At 38.9% G+C, this 22,052-nt stretch overlaps 4 protein-coding genes across 4 annotated transcripts; 2 read left to right on the forward strand and 2 right to left on the reverse strand.

Moving 5' to 3' along the window:
• Positions 1 to 236: 236 nt before the first annotated feature.
• LOC125471985 (glutamine synthetase nodule isozyme-like) lies at positions 237 to 3,588 on the reverse strand. The gene is made up of 13 exons (XM_048572980.1): positions 3,420 to 3,588; positions 3,287 to 3,327; positions 3,027 to 3,130; positions 2,888 to 2,936; positions 2,642 to 2,748; positions 1,973 to 2,060; positions 1,674 to 1,802; positions 1,486 to 1,560; positions 1,313 to 1,366; positions 1,176 to 1,213; positions 901 to 1,060; positions 718 to 778; positions 237 to 557 (listed from the first exon to the last, which is right to left on the reverse strand). The coding sequence occupies exons 1-13, from the start codon at positions 3,490 to 3,492 to the stop codon at positions 469 to 471; spliced, it is 1,068 nt and encodes a 355-aa protein (XP_048428937.1). The 5' UTR covers positions 3,493 to 3,588; the 3' UTR covers positions 237 to 468.
• Positions 3,589 to 4,735: 1,147 nt separating this feature from the next.
• LOC125472068 (probable metal-nicotianamine transporter YSL7) lies at positions 4,736 to 7,930 on the forward strand. Its single transcript, XM_048573126.1, is given in 7 exon segments — positions 4,736 to 5,340; positions 5,590 to 5,753; positions 5,854 to 5,951; positions 6,048 to 6,182; positions 6,290 to 6,479; positions 6,625 to 7,398; positions 7,400 to 7,930. Coding segments are annotated over 7 exon segments (2,118 nt in total). The 5' UTR covers positions 4,736 to 4,946; the 3' UTR covers positions 7,763 to 7,930.
• Positions 7,931 to 8,179: 249 nt separating this feature from the next.
• LOC103943203 (eukaryotic initiation factor 4A-3) lies at positions 8,180 to 11,027 on the forward strand. Its single transcript, XM_048573084.1, is given in 9 exon segments — positions 8,180 to 8,597; positions 8,712 to 8,952; positions 9,065 to 9,145; positions 9,289 to 9,315; positions 9,317 to 9,397; positions 9,489 to 9,608; positions 9,953 to 10,120; positions 10,446 to 10,532; positions 10,642 to 11,027. Coding segments are annotated over 9 exon segments (1,209 nt in total). The 5' UTR covers positions 8,180 to 8,307; the 3' UTR covers positions 10,756 to 11,027.
• Positions 11,028 to 11,249: 222 nt separating this feature from the next.
• LOC125472039 (MAP3K epsilon protein kinase 1-like) lies at positions 11,250 to 21,543 on the reverse strand. The gene is given in 26 exon segments (XM_048573083.1): positions 11,250 to 11,703; positions 11,781 to 11,846; positions 11,848 to 11,896; positions 12,104 to 12,510; positions 12,745 to 12,879; positions 12,974 to 13,362; positions 13,657 to 14,152; positions 14,154 to 14,505; positions 14,851 to 14,934; positions 15,029 to 15,120; positions 15,376 to 15,459; positions 15,579 to 15,758; positions 16,132 to 16,176; positions 16,262 to 16,597; positions 16,794 to 17,180; positions 17,298 to 17,403; positions 17,557 to 17,660; positions 18,046 to 18,117; positions 18,403 to 18,534; positions 19,055 to 19,156; positions 19,354 to 19,437; positions 19,524 to 19,614; positions 19,701 to 19,774; positions 20,231 to 20,251; positions 20,542 to 20,676; positions 21,194 to 21,543. Coding segments are annotated over 26 exon segments (4,260 nt in total). The 5' UTR covers positions 21,254 to 21,543; the 3' UTR covers positions 11,250 to 11,526.
• Between the last annotated feature and the right edge of the window lie 509 nt (positions 21,544 to 22,052).

Here is a 22,052-nt window from a genome sequence, read left to right on the forward strand (position 1 = left end):
GACATCGTGTATTAATCTGTTTTCGGAGCTTTTCATTAACTACATACGTAGTATCTTCATATGATGTCCTTTTGAACTTTGTTGAAAGAACTAATCACCCATCAGCAAAGAAAGTTGCATCTGGACAATTAGCATATATCTAAGCTACCAAATAGATTAAATATCATCACATGATTTAATTTATAAACACCAGTATTTCATTCATCTTATGCTTGAGTTGAAAGTTGAAAGTTGAAACAAAAAAGGAGGGAAAAAATTCTAACTAAATTACCCTTGTTTATTACAGCTCCTTAGACAACACTAAACACGTAATTTGAAACATCAACAATTACACAATCATTAGAACATAAACCAATCAACAGAAAGCAGCAAATGCTCATGCCAAACCGCATGCAGGCAAGCAGAGAGAGAGATTCATAGAGTTATTTGCAATTGATAGAGCTCATTTCCTCCGAATAGGATTCAATCTCACTTTAAGAGAATAGAGGTTTCGGCGATCATAGAAGTCACAACATACGGATCCATGTTCGACGCTGGCCTTCTGTCCTCGAAATAGCCTGACATTTATGAAGAAATATGACATGTTCAGATATCAGCTTGAGAGCTAACTTGCATCGCAAGCATTACGACAATGATCTGTTTCCGAAATTGATAATGACACAAAAACATTCACATTCTACGATGCATATGCGGATGCGAATGCGAATGCATTCATACCTTTGCCAGCTTGCTCAGTTTCGCGACCAATCCGAATGGAAGCCCCTCGGTTTGCCACGCCCTGTGATTGAGAATGCAAAGTTCAACTAATACTTGTTTTCGCAGGTTTACTAAACATGATTTCAACAAAAAGAAGAAACGTGGATTTGTATTAGCGATTATACCACGGCGGTATAAGCTTACCCAAGAGAAAGTATGGATGTCAGCCGTCTCATGGAGACCTGTCAATCTCCTCTCGTTGCCTTTTCCGTAGGAAGCAATGTGTTCCTTGTGGCGCAGACTCAGTTTCTCGATTGCCTTCTTGATCACGTCAATTCCGCCATCATTTCTCATCGACTTGGTACTGCAAGGCATAGAAAGAGTTCATCACACACACACGCACTAGAGGGTTGGTTGCATCTAACATGATTGCAAAATTGCATTATTCCAATTAATTTCAAGCCTTAATTAATGAGTACCTATAGTTAGTGTGAGCACCCGCACCATTCCAATCACCCTGGTATAAATTGATCAAGAAGGAAAAATACATAGAAAGTACTTAAGTAAACAATACAGAGTAGAATAACTATGCGAAAATGAAGCGCGTTAAAAAGACCTGGATTGGTTTTGGGTCCAAAGAAAGGACAACTCCTGCAATTTCCGTAATTCGCTGTTTTGTCAAGCAAATAATTATATTAACACGAGACCTTAGAAAATTAATGTACTATAGAGAAGAGAGTGAAAATACTCAAATTATACGTTTTCTAGTTATATCGTATGAGAGCTTACCTCAAGGATGTATCTAGCAGCCCATAACTGATCACCAGCAGCAATACCAGCAGTAGGACCGACTTGAAACTCCCACTGCTCCGCATAAGCAAACAGACCAAATTACAAGCGGTTTTCAATCCCTCAATTTTATTTCTTAGCAACCAAATTAAGTACGTAAAACGGTAAAAGCGAGCGTATATATATACCTGCCCGGGCATAACTTCAGCATTTATGCCGCTGAGATTTATTCCGGCATAGAGGCATGCCTTGTAATGTGAGTCCACAATGTCGCGACCGAAGGCCTTGTCTGCTCCGGCAGCACAGTAGTAGGGACCCTATATATACGTATAGATAGATACAAGAAACAGAACGTAACAGTTAATTAATAAGCAATCTTCTAAATGTTGTGGTTCGTGCTAGAACAAGTAATTAGGCATGTTAGGGAACTTTGAAGCATACGAAAATTGATCTTGATAACATTAATCATAGCAAATTATGTAAGTACCTGTGGACCCGGGAACCCACCAATTGGCCATCCAAGCGGCCAATTGATATCCTTCTGCAGAAGAGTGTACTCTTGCTCGATGCCGTACCTAATCAATAAGAAATGTCATCAGTAAGAGGCACTAATTGTTGGATGTGCAATGGAGAATTCTAAAAATATTTAACATGTAATCAAATATGTGTTTGTACATGTTAAAAACGGACGAGGTTAAAAATTAGTCAAAATTTGAATAAATAACCGAGTGATATATCATTTAGTGAATAAAACTTGATTAATTGTTCTCTAATGCTTCTGCAGTTTTTTGATCCAGGTCAATCCTTCCAACAACTATATAGGTTGGACGGGTCGATCTAACCCAAGTGATTAGGAGGATAAGCAAAAATAACAAAACTAATCCAATAATTAAGCTTGTCCCTAACCTACATTTTATAATTACAATTGACATGAAACAAAACATAATTCTTTGTTAAAGATAACGCTTTGTTAACGTCGTCAATGGTGATAAAAGTGCTGGAAAGAACAAAGACTATACGTCAGCAGTTGACAGTTACGTGTAACCGTACGGCCCGTAAAAAGCAAAGATATTGATACGATTTTGGAGTAAATAACTCTTAGCCAGTACTAATATAGAACATAGAATTAATATTTTAGAGATAATGGATGGCTTACCAAGGATCCTCGGCGACAACGTCGGGGTGACTGAATATCTTGGCAGCGTTGAATCTGTTGTTGGTGGGGATCGGCTCGCCGGCCGGTGTGTACGCATCACATATCACCTATTTTTATTGAGGAAAAAAAAAAAAAAAAACGATATTTATACACCCTCAACTTTTTAAGATACAAACTGATTAATCGGATAAACCAACAATTAAAAAGAAAACGAAAACGTAGACGTGGATTTCGTTTGATGTTTACCAGGATGTTTTTTCCTCTTCGGAATGGATCCCTAAAAATAGCCTGGGGGCTAAAGCAGCAAAAGTCCAAGTGTCAGTTTCAAAACAAACAAAAAGAAAAGAAAAATGAAGGGATTAGATTAAAGATTGCAGATACGTACTGCAGGATTACTTCACTGTCATCCCCTGGGGCTTGGCCTGTGCTTGAGCCGTCGTAGTTCCACTTGGGCAGTTCTGATGGGTCCGTTACTACTCCGGGCAGTGTCTGTTTTTTCATGTCCATAAAACAATAAGTAAAAATTAAATTTTAAATTAATTCCATGTTAGCTTGTAAATATGAAAATTAGCTACCCTATATCTGAGGTCCTAAGTATCGATTTTTCCGGCTCGTTTAAAACAAAGAACAACAAGGAAGGCCTACCTTTGCTTTGCTTCTCAAGTCCAAACCAGATCCTCCAATCCTATAAGAAGAGAAAGAAAAACAAAGACAGAGAACGTTAACGATGGATAACATTACGTAAAATAAATCAAAGGAGGTGGGCATGCATATACCAAACTGTATTCAGCGATGGTCTTCTCAGTGGATTCGGAGAGATTGAGGTTGATGAGATCAGAGAGGAGAGACATGGTCACGAACGAACAGGAGGATGGTTCTCCAGACAGAGAGGCTGAGAGAGAGAAGAACGGCAAAACAGAGGGGGAGGGAGAGAGAGAGAGAGAGCGATGGAGAACAATGGGGGGTTTGGTTTTAAGTAGAGGAGGTGACAAAGTCTAACAACTAAATTATTAATTTAATTTCGAATAGAATAGGGAGCAAAAATACGTGAATTTCATTGGGGAGAAACTTTCGAGGATGTACATTGTCACCATATATAAAGGGAATTGCGGAATCTCCAATATACTGTGGAATCTTTTAATATTATGGCTATGATGTTGCTATTATAATCTTTTTACGGTTTTAAAATTTTAATTTCTAATTATCTTCATTTGGAAAACTCGTGCGAAAATACTGTGGATCATTTGACGGTCGAAAATCCTGAATTTAATTTTCATTGATCTTTTTATCTTGCACGCACTTTATTAATTTTTGTCTATTAATCTTTTAAAATTTATTTGATCTGACCAAGGCAAATTGAGAGAAATGTGTGATGGATAAATATGAGTCCATTTTTATTTCCTGCCGTCCCCCTATTCCCCTTCGTTTTTTTCTCTGTTAGCTTTCAATTCCATGGCTCTTCTTCTCCCTGCTGGCATCGCCTCTTTACCCATCGTGTCCTTTTAATTTCCTTTCTTTTTAATAATTTATTTCTCCCTTTCTGCCGTCCCCCACCTCTTTCTTTTTGTTTGAAGCCAACCCCACCACCTAAGATGAGGTTCTGGGTCTTGGGTTCAAGAAATCTGAGTGAATAAAACAGGATAGAGAGTTGAGTCGACGGCGAGTTAAATTGTCGTAGGCGGCGTAGAGGTTAGCAGCACCGTAGAGGAGCTCGGATTGGGATCTAAAGGGCAGCACAAGCAGTCAATGCATTTTCAACTAATGTTGTAATATCCATTTCCTAGATGGCAATTTTGTTGTAACATCATTCTCCTTGGTACACGAGGATATAATTTTCGAGTTAAATATTGATTTGTTTCCCGTGTGAGTTCTGCGGAGATTATTTATTCTGGCAGCCGCGAATCATATAAAATGTACTCTAAAATTTGTATGTGAAACGGAAAAGGAACTAACTTTTGAAAATCTCAATTGTTCACATGCATTGCTTACTTGCAGTTCAAGAATGGAAACTAAACAGAATAATAGATCTAAATTTAAGGAAATTATGCCAATTATGGAAACTGTCACGCTTGAAAGCCTCTTGTCCATTCAATTCCTCCTTAATCTAAAAAAAATTAATTAATTAATTAAATTTTAATCTGTGTTTACTGAATCAAACCTACCTAGTAGGTACTTGTACCCGATTCCGGATTCTGTTTTCCGGGTCCCAAATCCCACTCCGAATCCTAGCTGGCTCAGATTTTCCACTCTCACACATAGGCCTCCTCCACGCTCTCAGACACCCAAAAATTGATCGAATCGAATCATGGAGAGAAGCCTTAGCAAAGGCGGTGATACCCAGAGTGACGACTCGGATGCCAAACAGAAGGGCACTGCCGGAAATACCAAAAAGAAGGTGAATGTGGAGGAGGCGTTCAAGTACACGGCGGTGCCGCCCTGGACCAAGCAGATTACGGTGAGATCGATGGTCACCAGCTTCATCCTCAGCATTGTCTTCAACTTCATCGTCTGTAAGTTGAACCTCACCACCGGCGTCATTCCCTCGCTCAACGTCGCTGCGGGACTGCTCGGTTTCGCGGTGGTGAAAGGCTACACCGCCATGATCGACAGGTGCGGCTTCTTGAAGCAGCCTTTCACTCGCCAGGAAAACACCGTCATCCAGACTTGCGTCGTCGCCTCTTCCGGGATCGCCTTTAGCAGTATGTTCATTAGTCTCTTTTCTAATCAAATTCATCGCCATTAATAACTGTTTCTCATCGATCATTCAGTTCTGATCATATCGATAAAATTGATTATTTCTAGATCTTCCAAATACGATATATAGTAGAGAATTGTGTTATGAATCTCTAATTTGGTTTGCATGCAAGAAAATAATATAATATTTGTAAATCACTGTATTAGTTTACATTAATGATCTAATAATTGTAATTTGTGTCATGATTAAATAGGTGGAACTGCAAGTTATTTACTGGGAATGAGTGCAAAGATTGCTGCGCAAGGAGATGAAGGCAACACCCCAATCAACATAAAGAAACTTGATGTTGGATGGATGATTGGGTTTCTCTTCGCTGTCAGCTTCGTCGGGCTGTTTTCGATTATGCCCCTCAGAAAGGTAATTGGAAATTAAAACTTAATCAACACTCACAAATATATACATGAAGATTTGTTCGTTTAATTTGGTTTTTGGTCTAATTTTCTTTAATTTCCAACAGATGATGATCATGAAGTACAAGTTAACGTACCCGAGTGGAACTGCAACTGCATACCTCATCAACAGCTTTCACACACCCAAAGGAGCTAAGCTGGCAAAGTTAGAACCGCTTTGCCTTGACTTGTAGATGTTCATTGTCTAATTAAACCTAATCAGTCTGCTAATTGTATACGTTCTTCTTACCAATGAATGTAGGAAACAAGTTGCTGTGCTCTTCAAAACCTTCTGCTTCACCTTTGTGTTTGCCTTTTTCCAATGGTTTTTCGCTGCTGCTGATGGCTGCGGATTTTCCAGCTTCCCAACATTTGGTCTCAAAGCCTATGCGCACAAGTATATGCACAATTCTTTCCATATATTAATTCCCTTGTTTTCGTATCATTATGCTGTCCTCGTGAATGCCTCGATTTCACTAATAACTCGGATCACAAAACTTGCAGGTTTTACTTTGATTTCTCATCGACATATGTTGGTGTAGGCATGATTTGCCCTATCATGGTCAACGTATCTTTGCTTGTTGGAGCCATTATTTCATGGGGAATCATGTGGCCCTTGATTGAGACAAAGAAAGGTATCTGGTACAACGCTAATCTATCCGCCAGCAGTCTCCATGGCATCCAAGGATACAGGGTCGTAACTAAAACTTCCTCTGCCGCCATCTATAGATTGATGAATTTCTAATATCTTCATAAATGTGTTCGAAAGTTGCAATTTAAATAATGTTGCTAATTGAGATTATCTCTAATAATATTTGGATGTTCTTATTTTGCTGCAGGTTTTTATTGCTATAGCCATGATGCTTGGTGACGGTTTGTTCCATGTAGTCTACATGCTCTTCATGACCACGAAAAGTCTCATGACACACAACTCAGAGAAGAAACTAGAGACATCATCACCATCCGTAAACCATGACAGTGTTGAAGCGGGAGGGTCCTCAGAAGTTGTATCTGCAGACTATGGTGAAGAACGGAGAATCGAGTACTTCTTGAAAGACCAAATCCCCAGCTGGGTTGCTTTCTCTGGCTACATTGTGCTTGCAGCCATATCCATCGGTGTAGTACCCTTGATCTTCCCCCAACTGAAATGGTACCATGTGTTGGTTGCTTATCTGATTGCCCCAGTCTTGGCCTTCTGCAATGCCTACGGCTGTGGCCTCACCGATTGGTCTCTTGCCTCCAACTATGGCAAATTCGCCATCATAATCTTCAGCTCTTGGGTTGGCCTTGACCGTGGTGGTGTCATTGCCGGCCTTGCTTCTTGCGGTGTGATGATGAGTATTGTCTCAACCGCTTCTGATCTCATGCAAGACTTCAAGACAGGATACCTCACGCTGTCGTCCCCTCGCTCTATGTTCTTCAGCCAAGTCTTTGGCACAGCAATGGGATGCGTCATGTCTCCACTAATATTCTGGTTTTTCTACAAAGCTTACTCAATTGGCAATCCAGACGGCCCTTATCCTGCACCCTACGGCCTAATGTACCGCGGCATTGCACTCCTTGGAGTTGAGGGTGTCGGTTCCCTCCCCAAAAACTGCGTGACGCTTGCAGTCTCAGTTTTTTGCAGCTGCAGTCGCGATGAACATAATCAATGAGCTATTGCAGCGTTACGAAACAAAGTACAGGATCCATAGGTTCATTCCGAACCCAATGTGCATGGCCATCCCATTCTACCTGGGTTCCTACTTCGCCATTGACATGTGCGTGGGAAGCTTGATCCTCTACTTGTGGCGGAGGAAGAACAGGCAAAAGGCCAATGACTACGGGCCAGCTGTGGCGTCGGGTCTCATCTGCGGTGAATCTTTGTGGGGCGTTCCGGCTGCTATACTGTCCCTTGCGTCTGTCAAACCTCCTATCTGCATGAAGTTCCTCTCTGCTTCTGTCAACAAGAAAGTTGATTCCCTATTACGTAGCTAGCTTAATTTTCGTGTTCAGATTTTTCACGTTTTAACAAATTGTGCTTGTATCGATTTGTTACGAAAGCAAGTATGACCTAGCAAATTCAACAATATATTCTGTTGTCATCTTTGCTTAATGTGTGAGTGCCTTGTAATTGAGTCATGTCATATTTTCAAGCGACTGTATTATGATAAGTACCATCTTTCGTTTCGGCACATCAAAATATCTCTCGTACAACATTAAAATTGTAAATTTAAAAAAATTACTTGAAAAGTTACCTAATAATTCGGTCTAGAGTTTATAAAAAGAAAAAATAATAAAAAAAATTTGAAAACTTTAAATTTTAACGATAAAGATAAAATAAATAGTACTAAAATTGATTTTTTAATCTAAAAATATGGTTTAGCTTTTTTAAAGTTCCCTTTATAAAACCCTCGACGCCTTCCGTCGCTTGCGCCTCTGACTCGCGTGAATCGTTATCCAGAGAAACAAGGGCAGCCAAACAAACCCTAAGGACAACTACGCACCTGCTCGATAGTCGTCGTCGTCGGAACGTCAGAGCCATGGAAGAGGCACCGGCGAGACGCGTCGGAGGAATGGGGGATGAGAAGCTGGAGTTCGTGACTTCCGATGGGATAGAGCCCATCATGACCTTCGATCAGATGGGTTTAAGGGACGATCTCCTCCGAGGCGTCTACAACTACGGCTTCGAGAAGCCCTCCGCCATCCAGCAACGGGCCGTCAGGCCCATCATAGAGGGTCGCGACGTCATTGCCCAGGCCCAGTCCGGTACCGGCAAGACCTCCATGATTGCCCTCACCGTCTGTCAGCTTGTCGACACCTCCTCCCGAGAGTACGTCAGCTCTAATTTTGAGACCTAGCGTTTGTTTCTTTTGTTTGTCTGTTTGTTTCTCGGGAAAATTTTAATTTCATTTTGTGTATGTATATATATGTATGTATTGTATAGGGTTCAGGCTTTGATATTGTCTCCGACGAGGGAATTGGCGGCGCAGACTGAGAAGGTGATATTAGCAATTGGGAATTTCATAAATATACAAGCGCATTCTTGCATTGGAGGCAAAAGCGTGGGTGAGGATATCCGAAAGCTCGAGTATGGCGTTCATGTGGTGTCTGGAACTCCTGGCAGAGTCTGTGATATGATCAAAAGAAGAACTCTCCGAACTCGAGCCATCAAATTATTAGTTCTTGTCAGTCTCTTATTTCCTTTCTTTTGCTTTGTAACTGTGAATTTTGGATTTTTCCCTTTTAGTTTTATTGATCTCTGTTTTGATTTTTTTTGGGTTTGGTTCGGTTTTGCAGGATGAATCTGATGAAATGTTGAGCAGAGGATTCAAGGATCAGATTTATGATGTCTACAGATATCTTCCTCCTGAGCTCCAGGTCTTTTTTCTCTCCTTCACATATCTATATCTAGTACATGTGCTTATGGCGGTCATCTTTGTATACACCGGTCATTGTTACGTTCTGACTATTGTCCAAATAAGTATTTCTCTCTGAAACTAAAACCAATTGTGACATTGTAGGTTTGCTTGATTTCTGCTACACTTCCTCACTGAAATTTTGGAGATGACCAACAAGTTTATGACTGAACCTGTAAGGATCCTTGTCAAACGTGATGAGTTGACGTTGGAGGTACGCAGTGCTTCTGTTTCGTATAGTTGTACGTATGATGCCTTTCTGTGCAATGGGAAATTTGTAATAAACGTGTGTTTTGTGATGACAGGGAATCAAGCAATTTTTCGTGGCCGTCGAAAGAGAGGAATGGAAGTTTGATACTCTTTGTGATCTCTATGATACCCTTACAATTACACAAGCTGTTATATTCTGCAACACAAAGCGAAAGGTAAACTGTTTGATTACAAATAAGGGAAAATAAAGGTTTCAAGTCTGTAGTTAGGTTATTGATTTGGTGTGCAAAGTAGAAATATAAAATGGGATCCTGACCTATTAGATGCTTGCGGAGAGATTATATGTTCTCATATGCATTATTCCTGATTTAATATTATCATGAGTGCCTACTGGTTATACATCGATACACACAACCTTTAGAATTTAATGTGTCAGGTGGAATTGATGCGTGCAAAATTTTCTGTTTGTAATAGTTATCCTTTTGGCACACTGCCATTCCTTTTCTGGTTGACTAACATTCCATTCCCTGGTGCATCACTATTTCAACTTTGCTGGCAGGTGGACTGGCTCACCGAAAAGATGAGGAGTAATAACTTTACTGTCTCTGCAATGCATGGAGACATGCCTCAGAAGGAAAGAGATGCTATTATGGCCGAGTTTCGTGGTGGTAATACTCGTGTCCTGATCACAACCGATGTTTGGGCCCGGGGCCTTGACGTTCAGCAGGCAAGTTATTTTTTATCATAATTGTTCAATCTTTATTTAGAATCTATCATCTTTTGACTTTGACTTTATTTTGCTAACTATTCAAATATAGTGAGATATTTGAGATCCATTTAGCTTGTTCACTTGGTAGTCGGAACCAAATAACCTGGTCTCCAAATTTATCCCAGAGAAATGTTTACGAATTAAAGCAGTGTTTTAGAGAGTATTTTTAATGACTTTTGTACTAGCTGGAGGGCCTAGAGAACCTTTAACTAGGACTGTTTTTAGTTACCTTCATATAATCCTTAAACTGCTTTTCTTATCGTGATAATTTTGCCTTCATCAGGTTTCTTTGGTTATCAATTATGATCTTCCAAACAATCGAGAGCTATACATTCATCGGATTGGTCGTTCTGGCCGTTTCGGGCGCAAGGTTTGTTTTCCTCATTAACTGAATCAAAATTTTGATTCAGAAAGTACGTTTAAGAGATTCTGTTTGTTTATTTGTTGATTAATACGGGAAATTTGTTTGTTTTTGGTAGGGTGTGGCAATAAACTTTGTCAAAAGTGATGATATTAAGATTCTAAGAGACATTGAGCAGTATTACAGTACTCAGATTGATGAAATGCCGATGAATGTCGCGGACTTGATATGAGAGTTGCTTGCCATCCTGTGTGCAAATGATGTGGATTGGTTTTTCTGATGTCGATTGACTAATTTGTGCAGTTCTCGTGGCTTTATTTTGCAATGGATTGTACACTATCAGAAGTTAAAATGATATTTTGTTTACTTATGCTGTAACGTTAAACGTTTTAACTTAGGCTGGTGTGACAGATTTAAAGCACAATGTTTGAAGACCGAGCACGGTGATGAGTTGTATCGTGTTTGGTTTTATCATATTTGGTAGCAAATTCAGGTTTTATGTTTCCTAATGTGTACGAGAACCGTGATGACTATTAACAGGTCAGGTCAGGGCGGACGGGGCAACTACTTTTTGCTTCAACGGTTTGATTCACCTGTGACAGCTTGAACCACCGGGAAGGATGCCCTAATAGTATACCGAAATTCCGAAAAAAACTCTCGGGATGAGCTGCAATTTGCCCATATTCTGAATGACCGAATTTTAATGTGTCCATAGGCGAATATCAGTAATCAAAATATCACAATATTCAAGTGATCAAAACACCTCTGAAATGTTTGTACAAACAAAGGGGGTTGAAGAAAAAGGAAAACAAAACATGGACAACTTTTATATGTAAACCAAACAAATAACGCCAATCAAAGGAGCTCAATGGCCACCCTCCCTCACCAAACACAATAAGATGAAACTAAAACATAGAAACCGAAAAAAAACCCATAAATACACTTTCCCTAAAGAATCAAATCTACAATGTCAAAAAAGAAATAGAGCGGAGCCTGGCTGAATCTACAAGACGGTGTTAATATGTAGTGCTTTAAGCAGCGAGGTAGCCATTTGTTTTACCAACACTTGGCCACCCAATCGTTGCCCATCTCTGCGTTCTTCTATTAGATTTTGAAGCTTCTGAGGCAGATCATTCTCCACAATCAATTGCTTTGGCCGCGGGTGGTGCTCATAAACAGCCTGCCAGTCAGATTTATAATAACATTAACAATCGGAAGCAAATTAATAGCTTCCAGAGTAGTAAATGATTCCCAAACCTTTATCAGTTTAAGAAGATTTAGACGGGCAATAGCATCCTGATGGTCCAGTCTTGTGATAAGCAGCTGGTGTCAAACCATTAACAGCTAACGTTGTATTAATTCGAGATGATTTCCTGCAAAAGAAAGAGAAGCAGTTGTTATGTCCACAAAGGAAAAGGGGAGTTCTGTAAACCTAAAGATAATGAAAGTCTTCCAGACAGACGCATAAAAAAGGGTAAAATTTCAACTGCCAATTATAATCAATCAATAAGTTTATATGCAGAAGGTTAAAAAGACAGTAATCAATTTTAAGTAAATAGACTAGATATGTAATCGCATACGTGATAATTTTCAAAAATGGCTCCAAGATGTGCACGAAATACTGTTCTGGACAGCACTGGAAAAATTTCACCAATTTCTGAACTGCATCCTTTTTCAATAATGCTTGTTCCACCTTCCGGTTGTCATTGTCATGAGCCAAGCACACAGCAATCGAATCCAATGCAGTCACAGACCAAAGTTCATTCTCGAGAAGGCTTAAGTAAACATCCAACCCACCATGAGCCCTTAGTTGCTCCCTCGAATTACGTGATGCATGAGCCATATCACACAGTAAAGGCAACGCATATTGTTTCAAAGGAGAATTAGACTCAATAAAGTGCATTAAGTGTGGAATTATTCCAATCTCAGCTGCTTGTTCCTGTCTTCTCTTGTTAATCTTGCACAGATTGAACAGGGCATTGAGTACCTAAAAATAATATGAGAACGACGCAGTTAGAACTGAGTCATTTTATGTTACGAAGTTTCCTTTCTTATCATCAACATTCTATGTAGAGTTAATATCCGTACAGACTAAAATACTCCACATTTAAGGACAGAAGGGGGTCACATATTTTTTGTTTAAAACAACGACGACAATAAGATGCACAGCTTATTAGCCAACAATCCAATGTTAACGTTAGAAATAAGATAGATTGCCCACCTCATGATGTATTTGAGATACAAGAGCTCCTTCTTTTAGTTCAAGATTTGGAATCAAATATTTAATTGCTTCTGCCCGCTGAAGATTCTCTAAGCAGTTTGGATCAGTTGACAAATGGTTTACACACTTCAGTATCTGTACAATGACAGAGCAGAGAGCACCAACATTATCAAGGTTACAATAACATAAATCAATGATGAGTTGGATTAATGGAGATTTTTTAAAGTACCTTCAAAAGAATAGGGGGCTCCACCCTATTGAACATCTTGAAGAGACGGCTGAGCAAACTTTGGCTACACATGTATGACTTTACAGTAGTATCTGCCTGTGCAAACTCAAGCAGAAGATCAGCCACCTTTTCTAGGTATTCCCTCGCAACATCTGCATTCAATGTTAAAACCATGTGGGAAAGTAAACCTGATGATGTTGCACTGCCTGGTCTGGCATTTAGAACTCCAGAACCAGAAAGTACTCCTGATGTTGTCTGAGATGCTATGCCAGAGGTGGAAGCAGCTCCTTTGATAGATGCTAGTGTTCCCATCTCTTTATTTATCGTTTTATGAGAAACTCTAGCAGTGGAATCAACATTCCCATTTTCTCTACCACGTTGAGAGACGTCTGCAAAATAATGAAGAAATCAGTTATACATGGAAACAGATGAAATAGGCCCACCTAATTTCCAAGGCTACAAGTAAGTAAAAAACATTATGGAAAAAGAAAGCAATTAAAATTGATTTTTGGTACTTATGTGTTCAATAGGAGTGGGAGAAAAACTTGTGTTTGATTCATTAGATCCTAACACGAATAGAGGCGGTCTCTATATAGTTCACAGATTATAAAACTTAAAGATTCCTAATGACAGACTTGTTTACAGGTCATAAAGTTAACGACTAATTAGATAAAGACTGTTACCGGCAAATTCGGCCATCAGGAAATCTAATTCTCCGTTTGTCTTCTTTTCATTAGAAGCATGTAAAAGGGGCAATATACTTTCATGTCTCTCCAAACCTGGCAGGTGGCGTACATACTCGAGCTGACCAGAAAAGCGTCTGGAAGGAGGTTCTTTATCTAACAAGCTAAGAAGGGGACGAACTTGCTCCTGTTGAGTAGTTACTGTTGTTGAAAACCCGTTCGATGTACCTTCCATCATTTTTGGAGGTCTATCTGTGGATGCCTTACTAGAAGAATTAGCGGGTCGCTGCTGCCTGAGGTCTAGATCTCGAGAGGTAGTTGAAGGTTCCTTGGTTGTAATATTTACTACTTTGTCTACTGATGATGAGTCTGTCAATTTAGAAGGAACTGAAGCTTCCACTACCACATTGCTAGATTGAGCTCTATCAGTATCTAGATGAAGATATCTTGGATCTGATTGATCAGCATCTGATCTTTGAGAGTTTGAAGTTGAAGCACTGTGCAGGTTCTGCTGTTCCAGTTGACAAATGAAAATCAATCATTCCATGTCTAACCTTGGAGGGATCATGTTGATCAGTTGTAGGAAGCGGTGTGTCACTCTGAGAAAAAATCGGATGACCAGAATCTAATGAACCAGACCGTGGGCGCTGAGCTGAACCTTCTAGTGGAAATCCACCCCCAGCGGATACGGAAGCTAGGCGGGTTGCCTCATTCAAGCTATGAAGGGTGTTAATGAGCCTCAGCAGTATTCCATTCTTTGCGGCTATGCGACAAAAATCATTTCTAGGAGTTGACCGCTGAAGCTTAAAGACTTGCCACATACCATCAATTGCTAGATGAACCATTTCCCTGGATAGAAAGAAGTCTAATAAAAATTTGACAGAAGTATTCTAAACTATCCATAATAAGATTGAAAACAGAATACATTTGTTATTCAGTCACAAGCAATCCTCACAGCCAAATGGTCTGACTACTTCTAATAAGGAGTTCAGGTTTCAAACAATTAAAAATGTCCTCTGTGGCATTACTTCCATGAGAATAACCACCCCACCCACCCCACAAAAGAGGGAGGCCACAGAAAGTTAGCTAATTTTTTATTAGGTTACTTCAAAGTACTTGTGTCATTGTTTGTAAACTATCGAAATTGACCTAAAAATTAACAGTAACAAACAGGGAAACCCACTAAGTACCAACCTGAATTTTGCATAGTCAGCCTCTAAAAAGCCCACCAAAACAGGTATTCCACGGCAAGCTATGAACATTTGCAATGTCAGCGCGCTGCACAAAAAATCCTCAATGTCAACCTCAAGCTCGATTTTCTGGTGAATAATTATGGAAGAAAACTATGACTAACTACAGAAGGGAACACAACCTTGACTGACAAAGTTGCTGTAAGAAATAAGCTGCTTCCATACGAATTTCCCGGGAATGATTAGGAACCGCAAAGCTCATTATCACTGGGATCTGTCGTATAAGTTAGCAATAAGAATTAAAGCTGCATAACTAATACCTAACACAAATGTCTAGACCATACAACTCTCAGATAGAGATAAAAGACCACGATAGAGGGAATAAACAAACAAGGATGTATGTGCTTGTAGAGAAAACTGATTCACTTTTCAGTGCTGCCAATATCAGTACCTACTGCCATGGTCAGAGACAAGCAAGATGCAACTGCAGAATAACAAAACATAAAAACCTGAATGCATTACAACTCACCAGACCCACAAGACAAGCATTTTCTTGGAAATCAGTATTATCTTTGATTATCTGATTTATAATTTGAAGCACAGAACATATAACCTGCAAAAGTGGGAAACAACAATCACATACAGCTATCATAAAGCTAATTGAAAAGTGGGCATCCATCTTTTGTATTTCTCATAAACATGACCAGAGAGGTAAAAAAAGGATCCACATACGCGAGTTTTAGGTACTTCAAGCAATTCCATTAGAGGGATCAAACCATGCTGTGTAACAAAAACAATTTTCTGCTCTGGGCGCTGATGGAAGATAGCAATGAGTTTCTGACAGGCAGAGACAATAACATCTTCTGTTTCATCTGGCCTCAATGACCCAACCAACCGGCTGAACTCAACAGCCTACCAAACAAGAAATAGCAGAAATTATTTCCACGTCAAAAAAAGGCAGACAAATACATATAGGATTGGTGTGATGCTTCTGCTTTACAATTTGTGCAGGAGATACTTTATGGCACAACACTGCACCAGTGTCACTCATTTGAGAGTGATAATAAAGTTACTGTATCTTTCATACATTCCTGTTTCTTATCCCAAAAAAATTGAGACTCATAAAACAATCTGCAATTGTTAACCTCGGAGGTGCAGATTTATAGTCATAAATTCTTCAGAGACTTGTAGATAGTTAGAATTTAATGCACTCCATATAAGAAAAAGAAAAATTATCACAGATCCTTAAATCTGCGGGAGAAAACCACAAAAGAAATGTGAATACCTGTAGAGGAAATAGGTTTTCTCCAGGCATCTTTTCGTCGAAAACCTAATACACAGAAACATATATAGTAAAAGGTGTCAGAGATGACGAGTCAACAAATTAAAAAAAGGACTCAACATTTGACACATACCAAACCACCAATATCAATCACATCATCTTTGAGAACACCCATCATAAGCTGTAACAGGTTGCCACCACTGCCGTTAGCCTGACCCATTTCACTCTCCATTTGTTTTTGAGCAATTGTAGCTCTCAACTTTGTAGCCAGGTCGCCTTTCCCAGCATCATTCCCAGGTGTATTGCCTTGGTTTGAATGTGACATAGATGCAGATGTCGAAGCCTCAGTTGCCCTATCCTCTGGATGCTTATCCAATGGATGAAACAGATCATCCAAGGAAGCATCTCCTGGAGTATCACTAAATTTACTGAGTTCATTACCTCCCAAAGAAACTGGCATCTTGGCAGCCTTCAAAATGACAGACACAAATCTAGGATTAAGAAATATGAGAGATTGAAGGTAAAGTAGGAACAATCTCTACATAGGACTTCAAAATGTGACAACAATAAATATTACCCAAAATAGATAACACCAAACCAACACCACGCATAATATGACCAGCAAGTAGTTTGACAAAAATCAACATCAATTACTGCAATCTCACCTTTTGAAAACTACCATCCTGATTTCTTGTTCCGAAACCGAATGCTCTATAACCAACACCTTTTCCTCCTTGTTTGGCACTTACATTTTTTGTCGTTAATTCAGGAGATCTGACCTCACCATTCACCAGCACTGCATCATGGTTGCTAGTATGTGGTGGCTCGTCAAGCTCAGTTGGCTCAGAGGCAGCCAATTCCTTAAAAGATATTATGCCAGAACCATTTTGCAAAGATGACTTTTCATGGATAGCTAATGTGGGAAATTGATCTGTCAGATCATCTTCTAAATTATCCGTCTTCTCCTCAACAGATTTTACATCTGAAGTAGGGTCATCATCAGATTTTCCCCTATCAGAAACCTCAGTTGATAATAATTCTTTCCTAGAGTCCTGAAGTTCAAAAAGAGCCAAGTCACTGGTAATACAAGAAAACTCAAAAGCTTAAATTAAAGAGCTTCTCTACCGTAAAATTAAGCCTGTAGTTTGCAAAAAGGCAAGGACTCTTACTGCTTTAATGGTTGAAGCAGCTACTTCAACTTTCTCTGCAGAAGGACGTCCACTAGAGCCCTGATTATCTCCATTGGAAATTTCTGCATCTATTGAAGCATCTTTTCTGCAAAATAACTGGGTTTTTTAAAATGAATTACCAAACAACAATCCGAATAAGCTAAAAGCTCTAATAAAAAAACATCTAGTGAAAAATACTACAAAAGAAGCCAAGACAGCCCCAGAAAAAAAACTGCGTAGATGAACTTCATACACCAACCTTAGAGTTCCACTATGACGAATTGAAGATTGCAAAGCTCGCCGGCAGTTTTGTATCCAAGGGTGAGAAAGCAATGTCTTTGCATCCGGCCGATGCCTAGCATCCTAGATGGGAAACAAAAATGTTATAGATGAATATAATTAAGTTACAACTAACCCACTTTAGTTAACGAAAGATTCCATCAAGGCTAAGAATTAGGGCAACAAGTTAACCCGAAATAATCTCCCTGTGAAACACCTAATAAATTTCTTATACTTTTTTTATATGTAACGCAAGGCTGGACAAGGATATAAGTTTGTTTACCTGAAATCACCTCATTATTTTTTATGATCCAAATAATGCGTAATACAAGACAGAGGACAATGATAACAAGGTAAGAAATTGTAAATCTAAATTCCATGAAACTTGACCATCTATCTGTGGACTTAAAATACTTATGAAGCTCAGAAAAGAACAATGGCGTAGTAAGCAAGAATATCTCTGCCTCACCTTCTTAAAGCACTGACCCAGAAAATCAGTAATGTCCGGAGATAGGCTGTCAGGTATGGGAGGATGCTCATCCTGAAAGAATTGAAAGGCAAAGGGAAACAAAAAAAAGAACAAAACTGTCGACGCTGCCACTCAATGTTAAGAAAACTAGCATTATTGGGAATTGTTTATACATGACAAGAATAAAGGGAGGGGGGCAAGAAAACAGCTTCAAACTGCAAGCTGACACAATTTTGAGGGGTACTAGACAGTGAATGACCACTTCAAAATCAGCAGTAATGCACCTTTGCTACCCCTCAAAAGAGAGTATGCCAAACAAATGGAGCAAATTAGCGAATAAATGAAAGTTAAACACACCTGAACAATACGAAATAGTGCTGGCATAGGCTGTAGATCATAGTAAGGAGGTACGCATGTAAGAAGTTCAATAACAGTGCACCCAACACTCCAAATGTCTGAAGCAGCACAAACCCCCGACATTTCAATCACCTAAAACACAGTTCAATTCCATCAAATTAGGGCCTCTCATTCACATCTTCATTACTGGATCAAAATCATTATTTTTTTCCGGCACATAGTCTGCGTGTCATGCAAAAAACAATTTCATTTGCCTGCTTGCATTCGTGCCCTGGCATGCATGATCATGTTAATTTTAACAAAACAAATACTGAGTTCCTCTTGCTCCCATATCCTAAAGGCAGACCTTCTTCGATTATTATTTTGGTTAATTAGTATAATAATTAGCAACTATGAAATGTCTCCAGGTGTGATTGTATACAGTTGGCTCTGTTTCAACAAAAAAGTTATTTCAGGGAATAATGGTAAGAGTGGTGGTTGTTTGGAGTGTATGGGCCTAACAGAGCTAGAGAAAAGGGTGCGCTTTATGTGGTTCCAGGAGGTGCACAAATGTGGAAATTTCCATATGGCAGGAGGAATTGCCTGTACAAGTATCTTTCTTCTCAACATCAAAAAAGAAGGGGAAAAAAAGGAAAAGAAAAAAAAATAATACCTCTGGGGCCATCCAATATGGTGTTCCAACAACTGAATGTGTATTAGCATCCGCCTCAGTCAGTTTTGTCGCAACACCAAAATCAGCTAGTTTCACAAGTCCCTGAAAAGGATGCCTCATACTGATCAAGAAATACAATAAGTTATTACTAAAAAGGAAAAGGTACACAAGCAACAGATGGTAGATCAATATCTTTGCACCCTTGATATCCCGATGGAACAAATACTTTACAAGAACATGATGGTAACCATCTATGAAAACTCGTCTAGTTAAAAAGGAGAAATACACATGTAAGTCACCTCTTTAGTTGTCAATATATTTGCACCCTTGATATCCCGATGGATTACGCCCTGTTCATGTAAATATACTAACCCCTCCAGAACCTGCATCATAACGAATATCAAGTCCAAATATCTAACTTGCACGCGCCTACACATACAAATAACACACTGCAAGGATATTACGGAACCTGAGCAATGTATACAGCTACCAATGATTCTGGGAAAGGTCCAAATTTGTTTGGCTTGATAATGTTTGCAAGTGAGCCATTCTCCACATATCTACAAGTATAGCAATCAAACATCACACAGTTTTCTCAACAGAGTTTCCACATGAAATATTCGGGAAAAATTACAAGCTCACTTACTCTAGGATTATGTGAAGATGAGTCTTTGTCTTTAAGGATCCAAGGTACTTCACAATGTTTTTGTGATTTAAATTCTGCAAAAGTGAATTTAATTCCCTAAGCATTGCACTCAGCATGCATCTCATTCCAAAGGCATTCAGAATGTCTGGTGTTAGCAGGTTAGCAAAGGACAACTCAGCAACAGCATTTCAGAAGAAATGCATCAAACCACTGTACACAGTGGAACGTGTTGACAGGGGCCAAAATTTCAATCAGCTTTCGCTAAAACTTTAATCAACAAGAAGAAAACCTGCCGAAAACTAGAATTGACTACTATTGTTTTACAGGATTCTGACAGAAGGATAAATTTGTAAAATAAGAGGGACAGCTATAGGCTAGAGTTGCAAGTACATAGAATTCTCAGAAAGTAGATCTGCAACAGGTGCTAACATGCAATAATGGGACACAAGTAATAGTAAAAACAGAGTTCAGCTTAAGGTAAATAACTGACATCAGAAAAGCAAAGACGACAAAAAAGAAAGAAAATGTACCTTGAGTAAATCAATCTCTTGCTAAAAATTCACCCGCATTGTACAACCAGAGAAACAATCAAAAGAAAAACAGCACCCAGTGAGCCAAAGAAATTATAATTTTGATTTTTACGAATTTGCAAAATAATAAAATTTAAATCCTCTCAAATGGCCTTCAAGATGAGCCATATCTACATAAACACACATATATACATATATACAATTAATTGACATAGAACTAACCAAAAAAAATGTGATATTTCATTTCTATTTCCTCCATAGTTATTTGTAAGAACATGTAACAACTACTACACAAAGGAAAGCTGTCCAACCATTATAACGTTGAGATCCTCCTGGGCAATATTCTCCAAAGAAACTTGTTTAATAGCGACAAAGTCCCCATTCTCCAAATCCAAACCCTTGTAAACTCGACCGTACGCTCCCTTTCCAATCTCATCTCCAAGCATCTACACCAAAAATATTCACATAAATTCAAAACACGAATAAAATGAATAGATTTGCCTGATATCCTAACACCATATCTAGACGTTGACGAATTTATCCTTTTTTTTTCGAAAGAGGACTTGTTGGACATCTTTTCTGCCAGTGCCAGACTAAGAATTAAAGGAATTAAGCATTCCAGTTTCTCAGAAGCCAAAATGGAGGGGAGTGTCAGTGAAAACAACAAACAAACCATGAAGCTGAAAACCACAAAATTTGTAACCTCTAAACAGTTCGACTCGAAACGCTCAGTTAGGAAAATGCAGGGAACGAAATACAGACACTATTGATAAACAAAAACCCTAACCCTCAATTTATTTACCAATTACTGCGGAGAAAGAACAAAACCGACATACATACATATCCACATTCTAATCCCAATGTCTTCATTCAGTCACATTTCTAAGCAGGCAAACACAAATTACACATTGCTACGAAAGAAACTGTGCATTGGAAAATTGATCTATCCATGAATTTTCTTACGTATTTGTTATCGAGCGTCTTGGATTTGTGGAAGTGAGGCGACGCCGCTTGCCGAGACATCTCCGCGGAAACGGCTTACCGATGAGAAACCCTAGAGAAGATGATGGTTCATCAGAACAAGTGAAGCTACAGCGATGGACATAATTGGAATTGGAATTATTAATGGAGAGACTGCCGGAATTCTAGGATGGGAGGGGAGGGAGCAAAGTTCCGACACGTAGAGAGAGAGAATGTACGGAGGGAGTGAGGGTGTCAGCATGACATGATCATAGGAATTAGGATTAAGGTGGTGGTAGCATGACATGATCATCAGACCGTCTCCAACAGAACGAGGGCCAAAAGGCTTTCTTTTGCTCTATAGCTATGTAATAAATTATATTTTAATGAATACGAGGTTATATTTTATATAATCTCAAATTGAGGGAGGATAAAGGATCATAGGTCAAACATAGCATTTTGACAAAAAAATCATCTCCAACCGAAGGGCATAGGCCAAACATAATTTATTATTTTAATTAAATTAATATAGTTAATTAAATTAAACTACCATATTAAAATAAAATTTTCGAACCTATTTTGAGTGTCATTTGTTACCAAAATAATAAGCATCTGAATTTCTTATCTTTATATAATCTCAATAATTTTTTTAATAGAATTTCGAGTGACACATATCGCTAAAGTAAGTAACTCTCCAGATTTCTTATTTTTATGTAATCTTACTCATTTTTCGTATCTTTATGTAATCTTACTTATTTTTCGGATAGGATTTCCAGTGCCACGTGTCAAGAATTGGTTGTGCAAATTTTAGATAGGATTCTTATTTACGTAACACTTCTTATCTTTAGCTTTCAATGTTGTA

This window comes from the organism of the source record quoted next, unplaced genomic scaffold (assembly GCF_019419815.1).
Source record: "Pyrus x bretschneideri cultivar Hongxiangsu unplaced genomic scaffold, Pyrus_bretschneideri_v1 Contig63, whole genome shotgun sequence".
Classification (NCBI taxonomy): Eukaryota; Viridiplantae; Streptophyta; class Magnoliopsida; order Rosales; family Rosaceae; genus Pyrus; species Pyrus x bretschneideri.